Source organism: Alternaria burnsii (assembly GCF_013036055.1).
Source record: "Alternaria burnsii strain CBS107.38 chromosome Unknown 730, whole genome shotgun sequence".
Classification (NCBI taxonomy): Eukaryota; Fungi; Ascomycota; class Dothideomycetes; order Pleosporales; family Pleosporaceae; genus Alternaria; species Alternaria burnsii.
The window spans coordinates 1393562-1417617 of NW_024066110.1; the positions used below are offsets into that span (position 1 = coordinate 1393562).

The 24056-nt window shown below is 50.6% G+C and overlaps 6 protein-coding genes across 6 annotated transcripts; 4 read left to right on the plus strand and 2 right to left on the minus strand.

Moving 5' to 3' along the window:
* Positions 1 to 27: 27 nt before the first annotated feature.
* GT037_003881 (cytochrome p450) lies at positions 28 to 5460 on the plus strand (the record flags this gene model as incomplete). The annotated part of the gene is made up of 8 exons (XM_038928928.1): positions 28 to 935; positions 2426 to 3055; positions 3113 to 3493; positions 3544 to 3994; positions 4042 to 4165; positions 4637 to 4764; positions 4812 to 4986; positions 5039 to 5460. The coding sequence occupies 8 exons, from the start codon at positions 28 to 30 to the stop codon at positions 5458 to 5460; spliced, it is 3219 nt and encodes a 1072-aa protein (XP_038788635.1).
* A 69-nt stretch (positions 5461 to 5529) lies between these two features.
* On the minus strand, positions 5530 to 6256 carry GT037_003882 (uncharacterized protein; the record flags this gene model as incomplete). Its single annotated transcript, XM_038928929.1, has 2 exons — positions 5530 to 5703; positions 5753 to 6256. 2 exons carry the CDS (start codon positions 6254 to 6256, stop codon positions 5530 to 5532), a joined length of 678 nt encoding a protein of 225 aa, XP_038788636.1.
* A 1191-nt stretch (positions 6257 to 7447) lies between these two features.
* GT037_003883 (eukaryotic translation initiation factor 4e type 3-a) lies at positions 7448 to 8658 on the plus strand (the record flags this gene model as incomplete). Its single annotated transcript, XM_038928930.1, has 2 exons — positions 7448 to 8390; positions 8447 to 8658. The coding sequence occupies 2 exons, from the start codon at positions 7448 to 7450 to the stop codon at positions 8656 to 8658; spliced, it is 1155 nt and encodes a 384-aa protein (XP_038788637.1).
* Positions 8659 to 8971: 313 nt separating this feature from the next.
* Positions 8972 to 9888, plus strand: GT037_003884 (protein elicitor peat 2; the record flags this gene model as incomplete). The annotated part of the gene is made up of 2 exons (XM_038928931.1): positions 8972 to 9292; positions 9361 to 9888. The coding sequence occupies 2 exons, from the start codon at positions 8972 to 8974 to the stop codon at positions 9886 to 9888; spliced, it is 849 nt and encodes a 282-aa protein (XP_038788638.1).
* A 1463-nt stretch (positions 9889 to 11351) lies between these two features.
* GT037_003885 (uncharacterized protein) lies at positions 11352 to 14047 on the plus strand (the record flags this gene model as incomplete). Its single annotated transcript, XM_038928932.1, has 5 exons — positions 11352 to 11686; positions 11740 to 12323; positions 12425 to 12625; positions 12741 to 13446; positions 13501 to 14047. 5 exons carry the CDS (start codon positions 11352 to 11354, stop codon positions 14045 to 14047), a joined length of 2373 nt encoding a protein of 790 aa, XP_038788639.1.
* Positions 14048 to 17079: 3032 nt separating this feature from the next.
* On the minus strand, positions 17080 to 22319 carry GT037_003886 (uncharacterized protein; the record flags this gene model as incomplete). The annotated part of the gene is made up of 12 exons (XM_038928933.1): positions 17080 to 18131; positions 18183 to 18506; positions 18559 to 19127; positions 19175 to 19232; positions 19283 to 19623; positions 19676 to 19783; positions 19831 to 20452; positions 20501 to 20885; positions 20933 to 21224; positions 21274 to 21838; positions 21891 to 22207; positions 22258 to 22319. 12 exons carry the CDS (start codon positions 22317 to 22319, stop codon positions 17080 to 17082), a joined length of 4695 nt encoding a protein of 1564 aa, XP_038788640.1.
* Between the last annotated feature and the right edge of the window lie 1737 nt (positions 22320 to 24056).

The window sequence follows — 24056 nt, forward strand, 5'->3', positions numbered from 1 at the left end:
CAGGTCTTGAGAGCCGCTTCAACCAACATGACGCAACCAACGTCCGTTGATATGACCTTCGATACTTCCCTTGTGGACATCAACCCGCCCTCAAACGTCAATGCCTCCTTCTCAACTACGGACTCGGGCTCAACATTGGAAGTTCAACAAAACCCCACGCAGGCTACAAGTGCAAGCAACACCTCCAATTCAGTCCAGCATATTCCAACTCAAGCTGCCTACGACCAATGGGCTTCCGTCTACGATACCGATGGCAACATGCTGCAAGCAATTGACGATCTGGAACTTCAAAAAGTTCTTCCAGAATTCTTGTCGCAGGTCAAGAACAGCAATGTCACAAAAGAGAAGCTTCATGTCCTCGACTTGGGATGTGGGACTGGACGAAATACAGGAAAGCTCGTACGCTATGATTGGAACGGAAAGAGCATCGAAGTAACTGGTCTGGACTTTTCGCAGGGTATGTTGAATATCGCCACTAAGAAGCTGGCTACGTCGATTGAGGGTCAAGAGAAGGTGCGGTTAAGACTGAAGTGCTGTGACTGCTTTCCAACAGTCAACGATCCATCGAAATCCCCATTGCCTGCTGTTCAAAACCTGGAGCCAAGTCATGCAGTCATCTCTACTCTAGTATTAGAGCACATTCCGCTAGAGGACTACTTCGCCACGTTGCGCACGTTACTCTTACCAGGTGGCACAGCGCTGGTAACCAACATGCATGCAGACATGGGTCGTATTAGCCAAGCCGGCTTCGTCAATGCACATGGTGTGAAGGTTAGAGGAAGTAGTTACGTCTACACAGTTGGGGAGACTGCAGAGGCAGCCAGAGCTGCGGGACTTGAGGTGATAAGTGTGAATGAGCGAGATATGAGAAAGGAGGATGTTGAGGGTGGTGCTGTGGGCAAGAGAGGGTGGAAGTGGGTTGGTACGAAAGTTTGGTATGGCATGGTGTTCAGGAGGGCCTTGTGAGCTATCGCGAATTTAACAGTTGGAGCTGAAACAACACTACCGGCATATAACCTTTACCTCTCGAGTACCTTCACATACGACCACAGGTAAAGGAGTATACTGGATCCCGTTTGCTCTCCACACGTCAAGCCTTTGACCGGCGGACTAGTAGTTAGGTGGGTGACCACTAGCGAATCCCCGCTGTTGTATGTTTTTTTGTTCTTCGTCATGAGTGAGATGAAAATATTGATCTTGTAATGATACTTTGGTCAGTGTGTACAGATCACTATCACCTACCACTTCTCTGCGACTCATTGCCCGTGGTTGGCTCTATGTAAGTATCGGGGAAGTTGATACTTGGAGAGTGATGATCAAATATAGTACGAAGTCAGTCAGTCATGGTAAGATGCTAATCACAGGTCCTCCACAGCATCAGCGCACTCGTCTGTATCCTCCAACCTCCTCATAGTATTGAAACCCCAGTGTTTCTGATTTGCCCTGTTTAGAATTCGAAGCGAGCTTAGCGCTTTATGGCAGAAGTGCTGTCTCGGGCGGCTCCATGCTCACTTCCCAGTCAAACAATTGTACACGGGACGATCCATGCGAAGTTATTTTTGGCAGCATGAACCAGGTAACGTACTCCGTAGTGAGTAGTCCGATCAGCTTCCAAGTGACGTAGCTGTACGTTTCCATGGGGGTGTCATTATTACCATAGGATTCCAGGTGCCTAGCGAAGAATATGAAGCGGCCTCTTAGGATGTGCATCCGTCAATGCGGTTAAAAAATTCACCTAGGTATCGGCTTACTAGCAGCCTAGACGTGCGTACGCCCTACATTTAGCTCGCGGGCCAAAGACTCGTCGCGTAATGAAGGCAAGGATGAGTGACAACGGTTGTTCATGGCTAGCGCCGTCTCGCTTCGTGGCTTTCTGAGCGCGGGAAGAGAGCGTTAACAGTAACATGAGTAAGCTGCATCGACATTCGAGAACGAGATGAGGAAAGCCACCGGCTACAAAAAGCATGGGATCTGATGTTTTGAAGTAACTTTCGTTCAAAGTCCATTAGGCTATTGACTGTATGACACGAGGCAGACCCAGCAGCACTTTTCCTTACGTTCATTTGCTGGGGAGTCGGAAGGATGCTACCGCTCTCGGATATACCGAAAACGGTTTCTTTCTATCAGGGTTCACGATCCCTCCCCTCATTCATGGCAGCCTTAGCCCCCATACCGCGTCCAGCTGGTGAAGCTCGAATTCAGTTAGGTTATCTCTGACTGACGTGTGGAGCGCAAACTATGGCTAGAATCAGAGGGGCTGCGTTACGCCCCAGTACTTGCAGCATACCTAGGTACACGCATCGGGTTCGTTGCTCTTTTGAGTATACTAGTATGGCATGTTCAGATCATGACTCGTTGTCACAGCAAACAACCCTGTCATGTTCACTGCAGAGCGCTGCTGCCACTGATAAACGACGGGACATAGTGCGCGCTCTCCCTCTACTAACCATAGTTTTCGAGTCGCTCTTCTCTTCAACGTCGACATCTACGACATGGCGCTCCTATCCGATGTCTTTCTTAGTTCAAAAACGAGTTCTGTCTTCTTGTTCTACATCGCTATATCCTTCGCGGCATACTATCTCATCTGGCTCGTCTACGCTCGAACCCTCCATCCACTAGCTAAGGTTCCAGGGCCATTTTGGCCTTCAGTCTCACGAACATGGCTTATGTGGCACCATCACAAAGGCGATATTGAGATGGTCGAGCGCGTTCTTCACAGGAAATATGGCCCGATTATTCGGATCGCACCCGATGAGATCGTCACAACCGATACCACGGCCATTCCGTATATCTACCCAGTTCAAAAACCACTCGAGAAAACGGACTGGTATAAACCATGGCGGCCACAAGGACTAAACAGCCAACCGGATCTATTTACGCAGACCGACGAGAAGGCTCACGCAGCGTATCGGAGGATTGTTGGAGGCGTATATTCACTTTCCAGTATACTAAAGAATGAATCCCGGCTGGACGAGACATTGGAACTTTTTCTAGAACGGATGGATAGCTTCGCTGATAGCAAAGAAGCATTCGATTTTGGATTCTGGCTCGAAATGTGAGCCAGATGGGATCACTAGTAGATTGTGATTGTACTGGCTAACACGTGAATTAGGTACTCATTTGATAGCGTTGGCGTCGCGTTCTTTGGTCAAGCCTTTGGATTCCTACGGGACAGCATCGACTACAAAGGCTACATCCACTCGGTTCATCTTGCGATGCCTTTCCTTACTCTCTTGACAGTGACTCCGTACTACATGCGGCCATTCCTGCTTCTGATTGCTGTTTGTGTTCCGCGCTTACTGAGAGCTGTGCTGGCTGTAGAAGATATCAAGAAGACTGCAATTATGGAGACGAAGATAGCCACCGAGAGAACACTGGAAGTGACTGAAAAGAGACCCGATCTACTGTCTCAGTTGCTAGCAATTGTGCAGGAAAAGGGAGAAAAGGTGAACTACTCACACAAGGAAATTACGTCAGATATGTGGGTTGCAATGTATGTATAATGACACCCAGACCCCCAGACTTCACACTAAGCCCTACTAGTATGGCCGGAGCGGACAGTACATCTATCTCTATGCGCTCCGTTTTCTACTTCTTAATGAAGCACCCAGAGAAGCTCGAAAAAGCGCGTGCGGAAGTCGATGCAGCCTTCGAGAATGGTACACTATCATCCCCAGTTCAATATGCTCAACTCGCTTCACTTCCCTATCTAGTAGCCACAGTCAAAGAAGCATCACGATTGTTCTCTGCCTTCGCAGTCTCGATGCCTCGGTATGCTCCTAGCCAGGGGATCACACTTTGTGGGAAGCACATCCCTGCGGGCTATACCGTTGGGATGAATCCAGCTATCGTTTCGCATGACCCCAATGTATTTGGGGAAGATGCACATGAATTTGTTCCCGAGCGATGGCTACAGAGCGAAGACCGCACGAGAGTGATGGATAAGAGAATCCTGATATGGGGCGCAGGGACGCGAACATGCGTTGGTAGGCCTGTAAGTTGTCCGTGATCACACACTGAAGATTTGCTAACGATTCATAGCTTGCTTTGACGCAGATTTACAAAGTGACTGCAGAGGTTTTGCACCGTTTTGACTTTGAGATGGCGCATGATCGGCCGTGGAAGACGCACAATGCTTCTTTCAACGTCCAGACTGGTGTCGAATGTAGGTTCAAGCGACGAAGTTCAATGGTAGTGTAGTCTACTAGTTATTCTCAGTCGTTATCATATCCGATAGGGCCAGAAGATTCCATCTCAAGAAAGATGTGTATTCATTCGCCACATTCCAACCGGAGCTCGTAGACTTCTATATACTAGTCAAATCCATACATCGCGTGCTTTCAGAGATCTCTATTAGCAGTGCTGAATGCATCAATACTCTCATTAAACCCGTCGCTACTGTTCCGCTTGATTCAAGGAGAACTGGAGGGTCCGCTGTTTTGCCCAATCGTAGATCATGATGACGTCAACCTATGTTCATGATCCGATGTGCGCCCTGGGAACTTCGTCATTCGAGATGCCGAAAACTATTTCTGACCAGCGATTATCATCAGCGACTTTGGCGGGCTGCTCTATCAATAAAACTCCCAGCAACGAAAGTTGAACCCCGCAACCAACTACGAATTGAAGTCTCAAGTGCAGATCACCATCACCAAGACCACGCAACCAGACAAGATGGACTCACTTCCCGTAAATAACAAGACAGCTGGTGAGCCAGAAAGTACATATAACAATACACTTGAAGCTGGTGCTGCCATGACTCAGGTAAGTCCATCAGGCCTTTCTGATAATAACTTTATTGATTCGATCAGAATTTCGCTCCAGTCAAGAGGATATGTGCGCATCTCAACGCGTTCCATGCATATGCCCATGACCCAAAGCGGGATGCAGTCGAAGCAAACCACTACTGTGCGCACCTGAATGATGAAGTCCGCCAATGTATCCTCTACGACTCTCCTGAAAAAGGCGCACGAATCATCGGTATCGGTAAGTCATCGACCTCTCGGACTGCGCAGCTCACTTCTAAACCAGCTTGCAGAATACATGATCTCCCCCAAGCTTTACGAGACACTCGATGCCGAAGAGCAAAAGCTCTGGCATTCGCACGTCTTCGAAGTGAAATCCGGAATGCTAATCATGCCGCGACCAACGGGCGTCCCAGAGGCCGCGTGGGAAGTAGCTGAGAACAAAGAGATGGAAGAGGTTGTCGAGCTGTACGGCAAAATCTACCATCTCTGGCAGACTGACCGGGGCGACAAACTGCCATTGGGCCCACCCCAGTTGATGACGAGTTATACGGCGGCAGATCAGATGCCGGATTTCGAAAAGCGGGTAAAGGAAAGGGACCAGAGATTTGGCAGTGATTACCAGAGGAAGAAGGGAGTCAGAGAGTATATCGAGGTGCCCAAGATCCACGAGAATGCTGACGCGACGTGGGCAAAGGGGGGTGTCGGACACTAAGTAGAGTGGTGGGAGAAGACAGTAGAGCGCGCGACAGCAGAGCATGGGCTGCTCTTAAATATCATCTCTTTATGACCCCGTCGTGTTCTGCACTACCTCAATACCCGCTGGATCTTTCTTGTCACGTCCCATTAATCTACCCAGCACATCCTTCTCTTTGTCGCCATCTTCGGCATCGCTCGCGCTGTCGTCGTCGCTGTTCGCATTCGGGTCTTTCTCCTCGAGCACGCCTAATCCAAGGTCCTAGACACCGTTAGAAGCGCCCTGCGACACGGCGGAAACAAGCACTCACCATCTCAATGTATGGCTCGCCCTCCTCATGCGCCTCGACAGAGTCTAAACTCTTCAGTGTTCCAGCCTTCTTCTGCGCCTCCAACTCTTCATTTGCAGCCTTCAACTGCGGTAAAAAGTCTTTGAGGAAACCACGAATGTCAGGTCCAAGATCTTCATCGCCCAGCTTCATGATGGGCTTCTTGCCCCTGTTTGCGCGTAGATTTACAATGCCGTCTTGTGATTTTGGCTCCTCAAGCTCCATCTCTGTGTCCTCGCCGCCGTCGTCCTCTTCTTCCTCGCTTGAAGTCTCGTCGCTGCTGGGTTCTTCGCTCGATTCGGACAGCTCGCTGTCGCTGTCTGAGGTACCCAAGTCGCTTGCATTAGTCGTAGAGTCCTCTGCGGCCTTGGTCGACGCAAGGGCCGAGTCGGAGGACATCGAAGGCGGCGAAGATTCGGGTTCATTGGAGAAGCGCACGCGCTTGCTGCGGTGCGCGACGGCCTCGTGAATGTATGGCGACGACATATTGTCCGGTATTCTCCGATATTAGCACTCCTAGTAGGGACGGCTGGAGTTTGTCTACGCGTTTTGGAGTGGGTTACAAAAGTCTGGGGAAAAAGTTGGGTAAGATTCAGTTTGTGCAGATCTCTCGCGGAACGGTACCGACTGGGCGAAGACCATGGGGCTACGTCACCGCCGCCGCCAGCACACATGGCCTCAAGGCCAATGCCGGGCCAGATATTCACATGCTACATGCTGGAGTGTGTAAACAAGTGTCGTGTATCCCATAGGATGCTCCATAGACAACGCATGCGGCTCTAGATTGGCCTGAGGCCGAAGCGACTCGTTGGTGTCAACAGGGGTCGTGAAACGGCGTCTTGAAACGTAGTTAGAGCGGGCGCCTGCATGGCTGACTTGTGGTCTCCGAGGGGTTAAGCCTCTTAAAGGTCCAGCTGGCCTCGTACATATCTGACCTCACCTCTTCTTGTCAATCTTTACCGTCTCACTGTTGTGCTGTCTGCCTGCACCTGTTCTTCTGTCTCCTGTCTCTGTCCTTGCTAGAGTCGGTGTGTCGCTGCCCCACTTCCTACGGTCACAGGTCTTCACCAAGAGTATTGAATTAGGTGTCTTTACAAGAGATATCTAATATCGAGTTTAGGTATGTATTGATTCTCTCATAACCTCGTCTTTTCCGCGTCATTTGTTCTATGGCCTCGTATTCGTCCTTAACCTCCGACATACGCCAACGTCAATACCGTCTCAATCCTGCATTCCATCACTTATGAGCTTTGCATATACATTTGACGGTCCTACGTCTCGTTTATTTCTATGGAGCGTCTATCATTATCACGGGCTTGCTGCTATCCTGCCAGCGCGTCCATATGGTCTGATCTCGTCAAGCCCAACACTGGACGCTGGTTGGTCCATTCGCCTTCACCTTCACCACGATGCTGCTTCGCGCTCTTCGAACAGAGCTCCCAGTAAAACCGCCTGCTATTATCCGTCTTTACACGTTGTCGGCTTGGGACAGAAGCGTAAAGACTTCCCAATCGCCTCTCCTTGACTTGTTCTCGTCCATCACACTCCAGCTCTTCATCACCCTTCACAAATCTGCAAACCATCCTCTATCAGTTTTCTATACCTGTTTCAAGACTCTCAGTCATAGTCTCTTTTCTCTGCATCATTCTACTTTACACTACATTCACATCCGTCACCATGACTATGAACGAGACCACTCGTATCATCGGCATGCTCAGAGCTTCTGCTGCTCATAACGCTGACCACAACAAGATCAGCGAGCGTGAAGCGTTCTTCGCCTCAGCCAACGAATCCGGCAAAAAGCTTAGGACTGCCGCAGCTGCGCGCAAGCCCCTCTCGGTCTTACTCCTTGAAGGCCTTGTCCACGCGACCAAGCACGGTGTGCCTTACCCCAGTAATCCCCTGACATACGAGTCCAAGGTCGGAATTAATCGCATAATCGTCGCTCTCAACAAAGCCATTCCCCGTGACGCAGACATTGTCCCTCTCAACGTTCACTCCAAGGACACTACCCAGGACCTCGCCAACGACCTTGCTATCGAAAACAGCAAGCGCATCTTCACCGCGCGTTCCAACATCGAAGAACTCAAGCTCATTAGCAGCAATCTCGGCATCCCCGTCACATCTCCTACCATGGCTGGCCGCTTCCCGGTGCTCAGCACCTCTGACCTCCCCAAGGCGTCGGCTGAAGAGCAGTCCGCTACAGCATCACCTGCACGTGGCACCGCCATGCTCAACAACATCTTCAAGTCGGTGCGAGTTCCCGAGTTCCGCTTCAAGTGGATGTTTTGGGCGGAGAAGGGTCAGCAGGCCGCACCAAAGGACAAGGTGGCTTCAGAAGAGTACCTTACTCGGCCCAAGCCGCTTGGAGACCAGATTGTCTCCGTCAAGGAGTTCTACCAGCACTTCAATAACATACCGGTAGAGAACCTGAAGCTGAGAGACTCGATACACCTCTTCCACCTGGGCGTGAAGCCGGTATGGGAAGATCCACGAAACACGCGCGGCGGCGCATGGTATTTCAAGGTCAGCAAGGACCTGGCGGCCCAGTTCTGGCACGAGATGTGCCTGCTTGCCGTCGGTGACGTCTTGCAGGGGGCCGTCGAGACGAAGCGTGCTTGTAAGTCATCTCTTTTGAATCACTCTCACATGTCCTAGATACTGACTGTTAGACAGCCTTCAACGACGACATCTGCGGGATCTCGTACAGTGTTCGCTGGAATGCTGTACAGATTGCCGTGTGGAACCGGGATGCGGAGAACGAGGACGGCCGTCAGAAGCTTCTGGAGGTCATCCTCGAGAAGCTGTCGGAAGAGCTCCGGCCGAAGAAGGAGGACAGCTATTGGTACAAGGCGCACAAGGAGCACAAGGGTTTCATTGAGCAGTAGTGAGTCGATGTTGTGTCTATAGCGGAGATGATGGGCGGGTGAGAGATTCGTACAAGGGCTTTGAGGCCCCACACACATATATGCATAACCCGCACGGAGTTTGTGGATGTTCCAATAAAGATATGGCAACTCGCCCACATGTTCTTGTGTGTCTGTCGATGATGGTGGTGGTGTATGCGCCAATCACAGGCATGGTTCGCCGCACAAGCACGGACCAGCCAACTTGGTAGAAGCATCATGCACTTGTCACGATTCTCCGCATCGTGCCTGCCGCCGCCGCCTCACCACACCAACGCCTCACAACCCGCCCACCATGGCCGCGATACCTACCTCACTCTTCCGCTGGGTCGTTCCTGCTGCCATCGGCGCCAGCGTGGTGCAGAGCTCCCTCTACGACGTTAAAGGCGGAACCCGCGCCGTCATCTTCGACCGTCTGTCCGGAGTCAAGGAAAACGTCGTCAACGAGGGCACACATTTCTTGGTCCCATGGCTGCAACGGGCAATTGTCTTCGATGTCAGGACAAGGCCGAGGAATATCAGCACAACGACGGGATCCAAGGATTTGCAGATGGTCACACTTACACTGAGGGTGTTGCATCGCCCGGAGGTCAAGCAGCTGCCTAAGATCTACCAAGTGCGTCTATCCCCTCACCCACGCGCGCAAGACAGAAGCTCCAAGGACCACGACTAACGTGTCTATAGAATCTCGGTCTCGACTACGACGAGCGTGTTCTCCCCTCCATCGGTAACGAAGTCCTGAAAGCCATCGTTGCCCAGTTTGATGCCGCAGAACTCATCACTCAGCGAGAGGCCGTCTCCAACCGCATCCGGACCGATCTGCTCAAGCGCGCCAACGAGTTCAACATTGCCCTCGAAGACGTCTCCATCACACACATGACTTTCGGCAAAGAGTTCACCAAGGCCGTCGAAGAGAAGCAGATCGCACAACAAGAAGCCGAGCGCGCGCGCTTCATTGTAGAGAAGGCAGAGCAAGAGAGGCAAGCAAACGTTATCAGGGCTGAAGGTGAAGCCGAGGCTGCCGACACAATCTCAAAGGCAGTGGCAAAGAGTGGTGACGGTCTAGTGTTGATCAGGCGCATTGAGACCCAGAAGGATATTGCGCAGATGCTGGCGAGGAACCCCAACATCAGCTATCTGCCTGGTGGTAACTCTGGTGGCAACGGTGGTGGTTCAAGTGGTGGTAGCTTCTTGTTGGGCCTGAGGTCATGATCACCCGAGGGTAGATGAGGCTGACGGAAGGGTGGATACGAAGGAGCTGGGCAAAAGGCAAAAATGCATAGCCAGCGTGGTTGCTGTACAATATACTAACATGAGCGATAACACTTCTCCACAAACCAAGGAACTGAGTCTCTTCTCATGTCTCTTTTTTCCATCTCTTCACACAACATGACTCCCCGTTACCCAGCGACCACATGTCAAAATGCTCAACCCTCATTACTCAGCATGCTTCGAGAACTGACAGCTTACACATAACGCTCACGGAACAAACCATCGACAAATGGAGAGACGAGTGCGAGCTAGTTGCAGGAATTGTAATACTGCGCCCCGGCACGTGTTTGACACAATGCTCGCCTGAGGCCTCTCAGGTTTCGGTAGCCAACTCTCCGCCCAAAGATTCAAAACTTGTTCATGCAATGCCTGAAGGAAACAAGCTTCCGAAGCCGTTGAGGCCGCGCTTGGAAGTTCGCACACATGGTCTCCATTTGGACAACCGGACATCCGGACTTGAACTCGGTGCGAACATGTCGCGATGTTTCGGCATGGAGTTGTGGGAATGTTTCGTGTGACGCCGGGTTATATACTGGGATGCTGCCCGGGCGGAGTGTGTCGACTTGACCAACACCTATAGTTAGAGCTAGTAGATCACTGCATCCATCTGGGAGACGAAGCCCTGGAGGACAATGAGGTTATCGCATGTCCTATGCCTGAGCACTTTCTTCTTTCCACGCCACTATCATAACCACCCAATGCTATGATCTTTCTAGTTCCGCCCTCTCAATCCGAACATCACCCATCATCACATCCAGCGATGAGACATTACGCAGAATCCATGTTCCAGCTCGTTTCGGGAGGGTGCTGCACCATCATGGCGGGGGAGCCTCGTTACATCCTGGCCGCAGATCCCGCCGAATCGGATTACAGACGTCAAGCGGTCAACGATACTTCCTAATGGTTTCTGAAAGTTCCGCATGAAGAAGACACCGGTTCTGGAAAAAACACAGGCTTCTTTCAAGGCAGCGACAAAACTATGGCGGTCAAGCGACCTCAACACGGCACATTCGTAGGTGCCTACCTATAGAGCTCTCGTGCAGGACAGATAGAATGGCTGCGCCACACCACCGATACAATGCGTGACCTTGTCTTTCGCCAGGCTGAAGAAACGATAGGGCGAGAGAGGTGGTCTCGGGTCTGGCGTTGATGCCCCAGGCCAAGACGCGGCAGGCTGGCGTGGCTGTGCACTTCAACAAGCTGTCAACTGGCGAATCACGCAGGGTGTGGCCATACAGCGTGGCTTGACACTCCCCTTTCACGAAGGCAGGCTCACCGGCAGGCACTTTCCAGTCTGCTCCGCCCTTGGATGTTCCAAGTATACATACTAGCCATGAGCCTAAGCGGCGAAGGTTGCGTACACGTCTCTTCTTACGTCTTCGGACCGCCCGTCTCGCTTAGCAATGGCGATCCAACAACGCAGCAAGCAAACGAGCATCATCCTCACCTTTAGGATTCTACAATTTGTCAAACAGCTTCGTCGACGTGTCAAGCCGCGCGTGCTCGATGGCTCAATTGATGCGAACGCCCTTGGCGGCAGACTCTCGCCAAGCCTCCGAAGTATTGCCAACGGTCTATCGCGGATCAGCGTCCAGGATGCGAAGCAGTCGCGTCGTGTCGCCCATCGCATCTGCAAGAGTCAGCACAAGAATCCGGAGTTGAAGCGATCGTCGCGCAACCTGCAGACGCCGGGTTCGGCTGCTCCCGCAAGTCGAAACCTAGGAGATGAGGTGCAACAGTACGTTCACGTAAACTTTTGTTTAGTTTCAACTACTAAACCTGCGGCTCTAGTATGCTTCGCTCGGTCGACGGCAAGCTCCATGCCGCAGGAAACACCTTCTCGTCTATTGCGGGTAGTAACAAACTCTTCCTCAAACACCATAATACGCCGATCTTTGAGGCTTGTTCCCTGAATGAGACGATACAGATCCTCGTGGCAGTACACGAAGCGATCAACGTGCTTGCGGAGTGTCGCCGGCAGTATGGTGACGACTGGCTCTTGGCCCAAGGGCTTGACGCTGGACTTATCCTTGACGAGAACTTCATTGCCAATTATGAACATTTGTTGCTGCGACTGCAGACAGACCTCATTGAAGTCTTGGCGCAGAAGGCGTTCAAGGAGTTGCTCGACGGCGATCATGACAAGAAGCAGCGCAAACTACTAGCATGGTTCACTGAATTCGCCGAGAAGCCGCAAGCTCTCAGCACCTTTCCATGGACCATCAAACCCTCGCTCGCTGTGCTGTGGGGAGTGTGCTGGATGTTTTATGAGAAAACTCTGGACGAACAGACGAATCGCAACAAAGATCGCGTGCGATACGACGCAGTGCTACAAAACCTCAATCTTTCGTGGGATACAGGTGCATCGTCAGACTGTACGTGTTACATCTCTCCTCGCCCAATGAGGCTTCCTACTCAGGTGGACAAGTGGTTAAAGTTTGTGGCTGTCCAGTCAAGCGGTGCTAACGCATTACAGACCTCAGCCTCGGCCGTGAGCTGATTGGCGAACAACCGCAGCATGCGACGCATGCGACAAACGTCAATGTGGGCCATGATCTGTTCCAGGCACGAAACACGGAAACCTGGGAGCCCGATCTGAGTTCGGATGGTCTCACGAGCAGGCTGCCAGTCTTGAGGGTTAGTCAGGCTGGAGGAGCGGAGCCATCGCCGCGTCCAGGTAAGTGCCTAGTGTCCCGTGTTGGTTTGAGTTGAGTCACGAACGTCTACCTACCCAGGTTTCAGGCTGGAGTAATCCATACCTAGGTAGCGGCAGCTAACAGATTCCAATCCAGATACTTATTATCGCCCTGCCGCCCAAGACTATCAGGCAGTTTCGCCCGTTAATTTTTATTTGCCTCAAGATCCAGGCATTGCTGCGCCACCTCTAACGGCCTTTCCGCATCTGGGCTCCGACCACCATAATTCTTGGCACCCATATTCATTGCCACCTCAAGACAGTCCGCGTCATCTGATCACATCTATTCAAGTTCCGAGAGTTAGAGTCACCGGAGCGGCGGAAAGCAATCTCTTTGCTCAGCCACAAACTGACTTCGCGTCTTCTGGTATATATCGACCAAATCGCCAACCTGAGGCCCAGCAACAGTGCTTTAACCCCCAATTCTTCAACCTTTACGACCAGAACATCATGACTGAACTATCACCAAATCCCACTCCTATGCAAGTCCCACACGAGCACAAGCGGAATATCTCCATCAATTCACTTACCGACATGCCTACCCCCGTCAGCATGGTCGGCCCTCGGTCTCCTCTAACATCTCCAACTGCTGGCGAACGACCGATCATAACCACAAGCCCACCAAGAAGTCACAGCAGAGGGATATCTGTGGATTCTTCACAAGATGGCGACGACGACGGATCACTACGGAAGAACCACAGCTACAAACGCGCCGAAGAACCGCCGCGCAATGAAGACGGCAAGATGGTGTGCAAGTATCAAGAATGCCGGGGTACATCTTTCGACCGAAAATGCGAATGGAGGTGAGTGATTCCAAGTCCCATTCTGACAGCAATCTCTGACTAATTTCACCACAGCAAACACATGGACAAACATGACCGACCTTACAAGTGCAACGTCAAGGGTTGCGAGAAACTTCAAGGCTTCACTTACAGCGGCGGCCTTCTTCGCCACGAACGTGAAGTTCACAAGATGCACGGCGGTACCAAGAAGTCTCTCTTCTGCCCTTTCCACGACTGCAAACGCAGCTCAGGCGCCGGCTTCACGCGGAAGGAGAACCTGGCTGAGCATGTTCGCCGCGTACACCGGAGAACATCAATGTCAGCAGACATGCATGGCTTGATAATCCGCCGCGACATGGTCAGGCGTGAGATGGAAGGTTCACCCATCGCTGAGTCACGAGCCTCGGAGTCACCTTACAACCGACCCATGGAGTACCGCGAGGAGGAGGATCTGAGTCTCAAGCGCAAGCGAGTAGGCTCTGACTCTGGTATCTCGGACCGTGGCAACGATGAGATGCGCTCCGAAATCAAGCGTCTTCGACAGGAGAATGAGGAAAAGGACTCACGATTACGGCAACTAGAGCAGGCTGTCATGGCTCTGCAACAGAGTCATAGGCAATGATGAGCTGCTTTTGAGTCTCTTCGCACTGTTCATGTTGAGGTCATTAGGTGCATCTTTACAGTGCACTTTCGTTGCCTCATTCTCTGTTTCATAACTTGTCGCTCACTGTACATATTACTGGAGCGTTTTTCGGTATCACTCTAAACTGTAATGTTTCCTTTACTATATGCGCACTTTGAGCATGGCTGGTACATGCTCATCTACGAAAGCTATGATACCAAAGATTGCGATGGATCGGATAGGAGAAGGACATAGAGGAAGTTATAGATGATACCTCACTCAGATCGGAGAAGAGTAGATAGAATATGCCACTCATAATCAGAAAACGAACCATATACCTACTGCTTCCAGTTGTAGCATTCTACATGATCCCGTCTTTCATTGCGTGAAGTTGTTGTTGATTTTGGCTTTTCGCCCCCAATAACGATGTACACTCTAGCCTTGTTCGCAGCGCATTCCCGTATGTCTTGTCTAGTGAGGTTGCCTTAGCCGCGAACCTTGGTAACAAAAGGGCGTGTGCACTGGCTGCCTAGACAGACGTTCGCATATGCCCAGGCAACCGCGCCGCTGTAGTGCCCGTGATGGGCATGGTATCCGAGTACGAGATACGACTGTACATGGCGACATTATCTAGGTGTAATATGGCGTCATTGATACCTGTTGCAGACTTCTTTACTTCCTAATCCGCAGTGTCCGGCTTATTGTCTCGTCGGCATTTCTCATTATGTTGCCTTCTTCGATTGGTGATCCGACGGACTCCGAACGGAGCCAACGAAAATCACCCAATACCTGTTTGCCTTCTCGCCCACGTTCCGACCCAACAGAGATATTGTGGCCATTTCTCGCTGGAGCTTTCAGAGTCGGGAACGAAGAATGACTCCCACCCGACTGCCAAACAACGTCGTTGCCGTAGCTTGATTGGACGCCTGATGAAGCATGTGACAGCGTGTTGGCGCGTTCGGTGGGACATGTTACGCGTCTTGATGCCTGATGTGCCGTGTTTTACCGCTGGTAGGCAGCTAAATGGGCGGAAGGGCGGAAGGATGGGGATGGTATGGTATGGAAACCGGATGGAAGATGACAAGAATAGCAGTGAGAGGTGTGGCGGTGCTGGCCTAGATCGTGGAAAGTGGCAAGGGTGCGATATCGTGGCGTTGGTGCCTAGCGGCGGCGATCATATGCGTTGGACCTGCAGTCGTCTTTTGCGTCGTTGACTATGGGTATACAACACGTGTCATCTTACACTGTCTCCCGTGCTCACACTAGCTCTCAGCATCAACTGTGCATTCAGACGAGTATGTTCATTCGGGTAATTGCATGGTATGACATCCACTACGCCACCAAACCGATTCGCACACCGCACTCTACAAACCTTCGCCACACGGCGCCTACCACCACCACTTTACAGCTTCCCAAACATCGTCTTACATATCACTATGCCCGAGTCCGTGAAGATAAGAGAAGGGAACATTAGTGGAAAGTGCTGGCCAAGCTCGAAGATGTGCTCGTTGCCAGAAGCTTGCTTACACTGGGTATACATACAAGAAAAGTTCCCATTCCTGTACATACGACCATAGGACACTGAAAATTAGGCTTCCCGTCCGCTCAGCCATATACAAGCAGTGTACCGGCGGATTAGTAGTTAGGTGGGTGACCACTAGCGAATCCCCGCTGTTGTATGTTTTGTTTCTTGTTTTTGCACATATGAATAAGCCAACGTCCATCTTTTTTTGCTATGCCCTCTGGCTGCTGTGGATGTAAACCCTTCCACGTCTTTCGCCGTACCGGATGTCTCCAGTCTGACGTTTCCCGACCAGATGCTAGCTTATACACAGTGGGATTGAACATACCCTGGGAACACCAGTCAATATATCTGCAAAACAACCCAAATCACTAAGTACATCAACTTCGATTTGTCTATCTTTTACCGCTCTCTCTAGCTTTGACTCTAGCGTTCTTCTCACTACCTAAGAACTTTACCACTTTCTCTACCTACCTTTTCTACCTATGCTGTCTTCTTGCTAATTAGGCGCGTAGAAACCTCTAAGCTTCTGTGTCTGATAGGCTCTATTACTTCACAACTCTATCTACTAGTTTCATGTCTTTTCTCTTGCTCATTGTTACCTCGCGTGCCTCCTTTAACTAATCTTCTTCTTTCTTGATCTCTTTTTGTCTGTTATATCGATACCCTCGATGGATTTGGGGGATCTTGAGTCCTGCTTGCCTGATATTGCTGTGGCTTAGGCCCAGGTATCGATCAAGTCGGGTCATCCAGTCGTACTAGACCAACACGACGAACGTAATCAGCGCCAAGAACCAAGCCTGTTCCTTCTATGCGCGGAAGGAGGAAGTCTATGTTGGTTTTATTTCTACGCTGCAACCTGAAGCACCTGGGTGCAGGGCTACGGCAGGGTAATACGAGAGACCTGACCCGAGGCCGAGGCAACTGCCTCTAAACATCAACGCCTTGAAATCAACACTTAATACCAAATCTCAGCATAGTTAGTACACGTATAGCGCATCTGGAAAGTTCCATGCGCGTACGACTCCACTGATCCGTCCGACAACTCAACTTTGCGAATGGTGAGACGTAAGATGCATATCGCATTTGTTGAAATAGCCAATGAAATGAGCGTATTACACGCCGAGTTTCGTAAGCGATGATATTGAGCTAAAGAAGTGAATATTGGTTACATGTTTTGCGTTCTTTAAGCTCTCTCAGTCACTACAGCTCTTGTTCCGGTTGTCAGATAACCTTTAGATCATTAACTAGGTAAGCATTAGTCCGATTTCCATGGAAGGAGAAATTCTAGCTAACTCCAAAGACCGTATAGCTCGTATTAGCGTACGAAATCAATCTAGCAAGGTTCACCCTCGGCCTCTGGTGGACAGGTACAATATCCGATATCCACGTTGTAGTACAGTCATAGCCAAGGCAGAAAAACAGACTAATGATCGAGCACGACTACTCGTGATATAATCTTACTGATACCCCAAGAAAAATGATGTTTGCTCATGCGCCAGCCAGTTGCTCAGAATTGGATATCCCAATGCCACTGGTTGTTTGTACCTCGGTGGTTGGAAGGGGAAACGGTACTATCTGTAGGTGCACTTCCGTCCATAGTAATAGAGAAGCTTACAGTCTCAAAGGCATCTAGCGGAGGCAGTGTGTGTGGCAGACTGGGTACACGTTCAACGGATACAATCTCTGGAGAAGGAGCCGGTGACGGAACAATCGAAGTCACTTCCGCAGTATCCTGTCCTCCCAAGCTAGTTAGGGCCGATGTGGTTTCAGCTTGCGTCTCCCGCAGTGGGACGACTGGCCTCGTTGCTCTTTGCCAGCGCACCTGTTCCTCCGTGAGGACACGTAGCTCACTTCGTGGGCGTGTATCATCTCCTCTCACGACGCCAGGCCCAAGACGATAAGCAGTATAGTCTTCACTATGTCTAGTGCTGTTATTGTATGCAGGTGAAGGAGCTTCCGCCGGTGGAGAGTGAGCGAATTCATGTGTTTGGGCATCCACTTTCTCCAACTCAATATCAGCAGGAGGAATCCGTTGTACATCAGAGACATATGGAGGGGGTGGGCTGACGACGGAGTCTGTTCTTCGGCTAGATTGGTCCCTAGGGTCTGCGTAGAGCGAATCAAATACGCTGACAGCACTCAGAGATTCATTGGAGGTATGACTGATTTGGTCCAGATGAGCGTCAGAAGAGCTGCGGTGAGTCTGGGATGACGAGGAAGATGCTACAAAGATCTGGTTTGCATCTAGTTCGACTGGAGGTCTTGGAGGTAGGGTCCTTGAGTCCAGTTCCCAGACGCCGGGGGTGATAATCGCTGAAGACCTTTGGTTCGCCAAGTTGACATTGGAGTCGTTGCCTTGCGATAGAGCCTCCGCAGTCTTCTTCATCTGCTCACGTGTAGCGTATCCCATAACGTGGTTTGGATCGGAGTAGTAAGAGATTGTCTCGCGCCGTGATATCTTAGACCTAGACGGAGGAGTCCACAAACTTCGTTGGTAGTTCCTGCTATTCGATCTTCCAGCCCAACGGCGTGTGTTGATTGCTTGAGGATGTAGCGTTTCTGTGGCTGTCAACATACCTTCAGATGTTCATCGGAGACATCAAGACTTACTAGCTTTGTCGTTTTCATCATTGAACAGACAACGGGGAAACCCACTGATGGAATGCTGTTGCACATCATTCAGAAAGAGATAGATCTCAACGTCGGAGAGCTTGTTGCGCAATTCGATGTTCATCTTGCGCATCGGGAATTTGCCCTGATTGATCATGGACCCAACGATATCCGGACTTAGCTCCCGTGGTTCAGATTTGCCATGTATACCTTTCTCCCGTACGAGGAAGAATGGGTTCCTGTCTCGATATGACTGAGTGCGAATGAGCTTTCCCAACTCCTGCATCTCGAGAGAGCCATCTGAGAAACGGCAATACAGGCGACCTGTACTCTTTGCGTTAGAGAGCTAGAATTTTCCTTTTTTGATTTTACGTACCTGAGGCAATCGCGGCATTCTGTGCAAATTGCTGTACGCGCTCAACATCAAAATAGAAACAAGTAGCCACGAGTTGAAATGCTATATTGGTGATGCGTGGGTCTTGGAAGACTTTTCTCGCTACTTTTTCTTGCAGCGGTTGAAGGGCTTTGACATCATCGAGACTTGGCAGATCGCTGTTGAGCTCGACGTTGTATCGTATAAACCTTGATGAGGAATCTTGAAGGACGAGAGGCCTAATATAGTCATCCCAGGTCTTCTCGCAGTCGAGAGCGTCTTCGATATGATCCATGGCAATCTTCAGAAGCATCTTCCCGTTGCGGATCAGACCCCGCTTGGAGATTGGGCTCTTCAAAGATTTCTCGTCTTGGTCTGCAACCAGCCCCGTGCCAAGGGACAGCATGATGTCAGGATGGGTGATGGGACCCCTAATCCAGATCAGCTTCCATTCGACGTCCGCTATACGAATCGGATTATTGTGGTAGAGTGCGCCGTCCATGTATATCTGCTTGGAAGATTCGTGAAGATAGGGCCGGAAATATCTTGGTGCTGCGGACGTTGCTCGTGCACTGTTGCCATCAGATCTCATGGCTCTAGCTAGGCCATCAAAACTTACGCTTCCCAAGTCTTGAGCTCGTTCTCGACGCCCTCGGGTCTCTGGAATTGATACGACACTAGTCACCACGTTACTCGTGCGTCACAGTATGTATTCATGAAGACTTACGCTTTCCTTCGCAGCGGCGATTATAGTTCGCCAGGACTACTGGAGAAGACGATGAGGAAGTGGTCGTGACAGCGACTTTCACTGGAGATGTCCAGTTCTGATCCAGGCGCTGACCTCCGAACAGGTATCGGTCTTTCGTGAAGGCAGTCTGTAAAGCTTCCTGCAAAGGGGTGGTTTCATATTTCGAATGATTGATGTTGTCGACGAACCACCCGATAAGAGGCATATTGCCACCGAATCGACGAGTGAACGCTTTCTCACAGAGCTCTTTAAACTTGTTGATGCAGGTCGCCACGCTCCAATTGCAACTTGCAAGACCCAGACCAACAAGCCCACCGGTACTATAAGGCAAAATCAGCAGCAGCATGTTTTCAAGAGATCGTAATCATGTACCTCGTTCCCACAATAAGATCGACGAGATTTTGAATGCGCAATTGACCCCCGAGAGCAGTCTCTATGCCTTGCAGGATCTCCAACTCAACGATACCACGGATGCCGCCACTATGCCGTGTCAGCTTACGCTTTTTCAGTCGAGGCAAATGCCTTACCCATCCAATGTTAGAACACGGACTCCTGCCGACTCGGGCTTGAAATGTATTCTCCATGGCTGATACGCGCGGGCAGCACGAATATCCAGAGGACATTTCTGTATGTCTACCTCTGTCTTACTGTGCTGCTGTCCATAAGTTTTGACACATGGGGTGCACAGTACGTGACCACATGGTAAACAATGTTCTGGAGGCTCTGAGAGACAACAGAAGCAGACCGAGTGGCTGCTGTATCCCTGTGACTTGTCGTCTCCAGCAACGTGACTGTAGAACCAGGTCATCACGTCGTCTCGGTGGATATGAGCAGCGACCTGCATCTCATCATCGCTCGGCGTCTTCTTTCGCTTGAGGCGATTAAGGAGCTCATCGAGTCTATAGTAGGAGTTGGTGATGAACTCTTCATGAAGTGTTTCGTAGGTCCAGCGGGACGTGTATTCTCCGACTGCAATGATCTTGCCGTTCGCAGTCTGATGGCCTTTCGAGCCATGGCCACTCTTCACGTTGACACAACGCAAACCTGTGGCAGACTGTACGTACTCACAAGGCCAATGACCGTCGCAAAAGTTTTCCAAGGCTGCGTCAAGATGTGCCAAGTAGAGTGGGAATATATCTGGTGCAGTGCCTATGGTTTGTCAGCTCACAACTCTACGTGCCAAGTTGGCAGTCCTACCTCGTGTTTTTTGGCGTGCACAATCCAACATGATGCACGAAGCGACCATGTAACTGAGCTCCTGGAAGATCTGCTGGGTATCCGCCTTGTTACGCCAGACATGCATGATCCTTATTGCCAATTTCAGTATGTTCCCACCGAAGTCTAACGGAATAGGGCTGTTCGAGAATGAGGCTTGTACAAAGTCGAAAGGGCGGTCAAGGGAAGCGGCGAAGTGATCGAATGCGCATTGTAAAAAAGACTGAAGCTCCTCAGCGTCGAGTAGCATACGAAGTCCAGTCTTCCGGTCTCTTGCTATCTCGCAGGCAACGGTGATGTTGGCGTGGAGGCTTTTGATTTGAGCCTGAACCAAAGGAGGGCGCTCCTTCGTCGGAATACGGACAACCTGAGTGTGTCAGCGAAGTGTTTTGCCAATATTGCTGATACTCTCACCCTAATTGTGGTGTAGTATGATTCAATTAGCTGCTGCACAGTCTCGATCTGTCGCTGTCGTTCGCGCCAGAACTGGGCGTACTTCTTGAAAACTGCGTTCTTGAAAACTGTACGTGATAGAGATTCGAGAACAGAAGCAGTAGCGATGTCCGGATCCCATTGAAGCTCGTCAATGTCGAGGTCACACGCGTTGAGTGCAATAATGACATGTGGTAGGACAGGCTGGTTGGAAGACATCTCGAGAGCTGCTGCTGCCCAAGTAACCAGCTGCTCTAACACACTTTCTATGACACTGCGAAAGGTCAATCGTAGGCCACAGCTTATATGATCTGGCTACCCACCGTGGGTTCTTGAGAACAAACACAATTACATCGGAGAATGTGTACAACAGCCGTGGATATAGATTGGTAACCGCGAATTCTCGGCTGCGCAGGCTGTTCGTATCTGCCCACCCAAGTTCACGCTCAGAGATGGGCTGCGGTAGTTTGTTGTTTGCTCCATTAGTCTTTTTCAGTTGCCGTCTGACCTTGGCGCTTATCGGTTCTCGTTCACCTCCAGCAAGACCTTCGCAGTCAGCAAAGAATATGGGTGTCTCAGTGATTGCTGTGACTGGATCAGCGTAGAGATGTACGTCCTCGGAGGTGGGCTCGATTACACCTGTACCGCCTACGACTGGTGTTGGCCAGGCCTCGTAACTGGTCAATCGCAAGTCGATTAACAGTTTTATCAATGAGCTCTTTCCAGCACCTGATTGTCCGACAAAGGACACTAAGCTAGGGGTTCTGCCATCTCTCCCACCTTGTGCGCCCTTTGCCTTCCATTCCTCTACCGTAGCTGAGAGCAAGTAATCGTAGCGACCGTAGTCCTTAAAGATTGGAAGTTCCCCACCTTGCGGCCGCTCGATACCTAGCGCAGTGGCACTTAGCAGAGATCGAGACAAGGACACACAGATACTTACCGAACCAAGCTGTCTGCGCATCATCCTCGTGCAGTTGCGTTAATGCGTGAATGTTATTCGTTGGTAGGAGTACATTTCGAATCTTCTTAGCTAGCGCAAGTTCGGTTTTCTCATGCGTAGCCTTTCCTGATGCAAGCCGTTGCTTTCGATGAGGCGCTTGACGTGGCCAGCAGACTGGACAATAATTGACATTGCAGATGTTACAATACGCGAGATCAGCGTCTTGCTTCTCGCAGTCGTCGCATTGCTCTTCTGCGATCGTGGAGGGGAACGAGTCAACTCGACTGGTCGGTCCACGTGAAGAGTCTCGCTGAGTCCTTTTAAGGTCAGTACCACGAGCGTATATTCTAGGTGTAGCCACAAATACCACAAAGTCTCTTCGGTGGGGCCTCCAGATCTTCCACGGTTGTACTGCATTGAGTTGGCCATTCTTGAGCAGTGCTTCGAAGGCGGGGGCTGGATGAGCACCGCGGGCGATACAGGCTGGGGCTCGCGTCCTTATAGCGAGTGGCGCGTAGTCGCTGCAGTGACACGCTCCAGCCTTGTACAAGCTGAACCTGTTCATTCCGGCCACGCAAACCGAGCCACCAGGCTGAGGCCGTTCGGCAATGTGGTGAACAAACTCTTGGTGGTGTCCCTGGTTTTGACTTAATGGTATGGTGTGCATCCTGAGGGCGCCTTCAGTGCGCGTGCTTAAGCACAGTGTATAGCTCCTCAACGCGATGCGTATAGCATTAATCTTCGAGACAAGTCGTGCAAGAGGGCGGCAAAGCAATTATTAGCATATGCATGCATGGCGTTCTTGTCAGCCCGTAACTTCTGCCATCGATTTGGCCCCGCAATATAAGGCGTTCCAGGGGTAAGCGGGCAAGAGATCGCTAGTTCTCTGTTTTAATATGCATGCTCATTGTCAATGAAATCATCGGTTCACTAGTCTGGAGATCTTCCGCTCTTCATCCGTCGGACTAGCATCCGTTAGATATCCTTGCACTGAGATATTCCATATCGGCGATGCTGGACTTGGGCTTGCCAAAATTTATGTATTGCTGAAGTTACTGAGAAGTCGAAGGTTTCGATCTTGTTTACAGTTTTCCATCGCTAGTGACTGTGGGAACTAAACTGGGTCTTATCTTACCTGTCAACGAGCTATAAATCTAGCATAAATATGTCGCACAATAGGCTGTTCTTAAGGTCTTACCAACCCGTCTGGCTGCAACAGGGCTATGAGGACGCAAGCGTTATTCAGTTTCTGGGCTGTGCCTAAAAGAAAGCTCTATCACGCATTATCTCAGCTTAGAGTATGAAGCGTTTTGGGTATTGCGAAGATATACCAACCACATCAAGATACGGTATTCAACGTGACCACATCAGGGGCCAGAAGATTGTGTTCTAGACACGCCTCTCCCTATCTCTTCCTGACTCCGGCGAGAAGCCACACTACAACTATAGATCGATGACGAATGAGAAGCCGTTCCTCTGAGGCTGGCAAGCGTTAGAGACCTGATGCCAATCAGCCCTACATACTTCAGGTAGTCAGCGAAAAAACTCCATCATGATACGATGGATGATCCGAGCATGGCGTTCTTGGCGAATGCAGCCTTGCTCGTCGATCTCGCTAGCAACAAAAGCAATGCTGCTGCGCCTACTCAACTTTGTCAGTCTCCATTCCTGTCCTTACCTTTGTAGCAACATGATGAGAAGGATGCAAAAAGTGCTGTCGATGAGCGCTAGCATGGCAAACATTCAGGTGGTTCTCATGGCGTCTTCCGGTAAGTACCTTTAGGCACCAAGAGCGTACTTGGACAATGCATTAAAAACAACAGCGTTCTGCACTGTACCTGTCTTGCCCTTTCTGTCATACCAAAAACCAAAAGAATATGGAGCGGCGTGTTCGCACATGATACCTATGTCCGTTAGTGGAGTGATATCTGGAAATACAAATCGTTCAGACGCTTTGTAGTTGTTGCCATACAACACACCGAATACCCTCAGGGTACATGATATGGGGCACAACTGATAGGAGAATCGAGCGTCTTCGTATCGTAATCATGAGGAAACATACGCGAAGCCATCAGCTCGCGTCCCTTCTTCGACCAGAAGCGCGAGCCTTCCGTTACCACGCAGATATCCATCAGCGTCAGCGCCGCTCTTTCCGCCTTGCACACA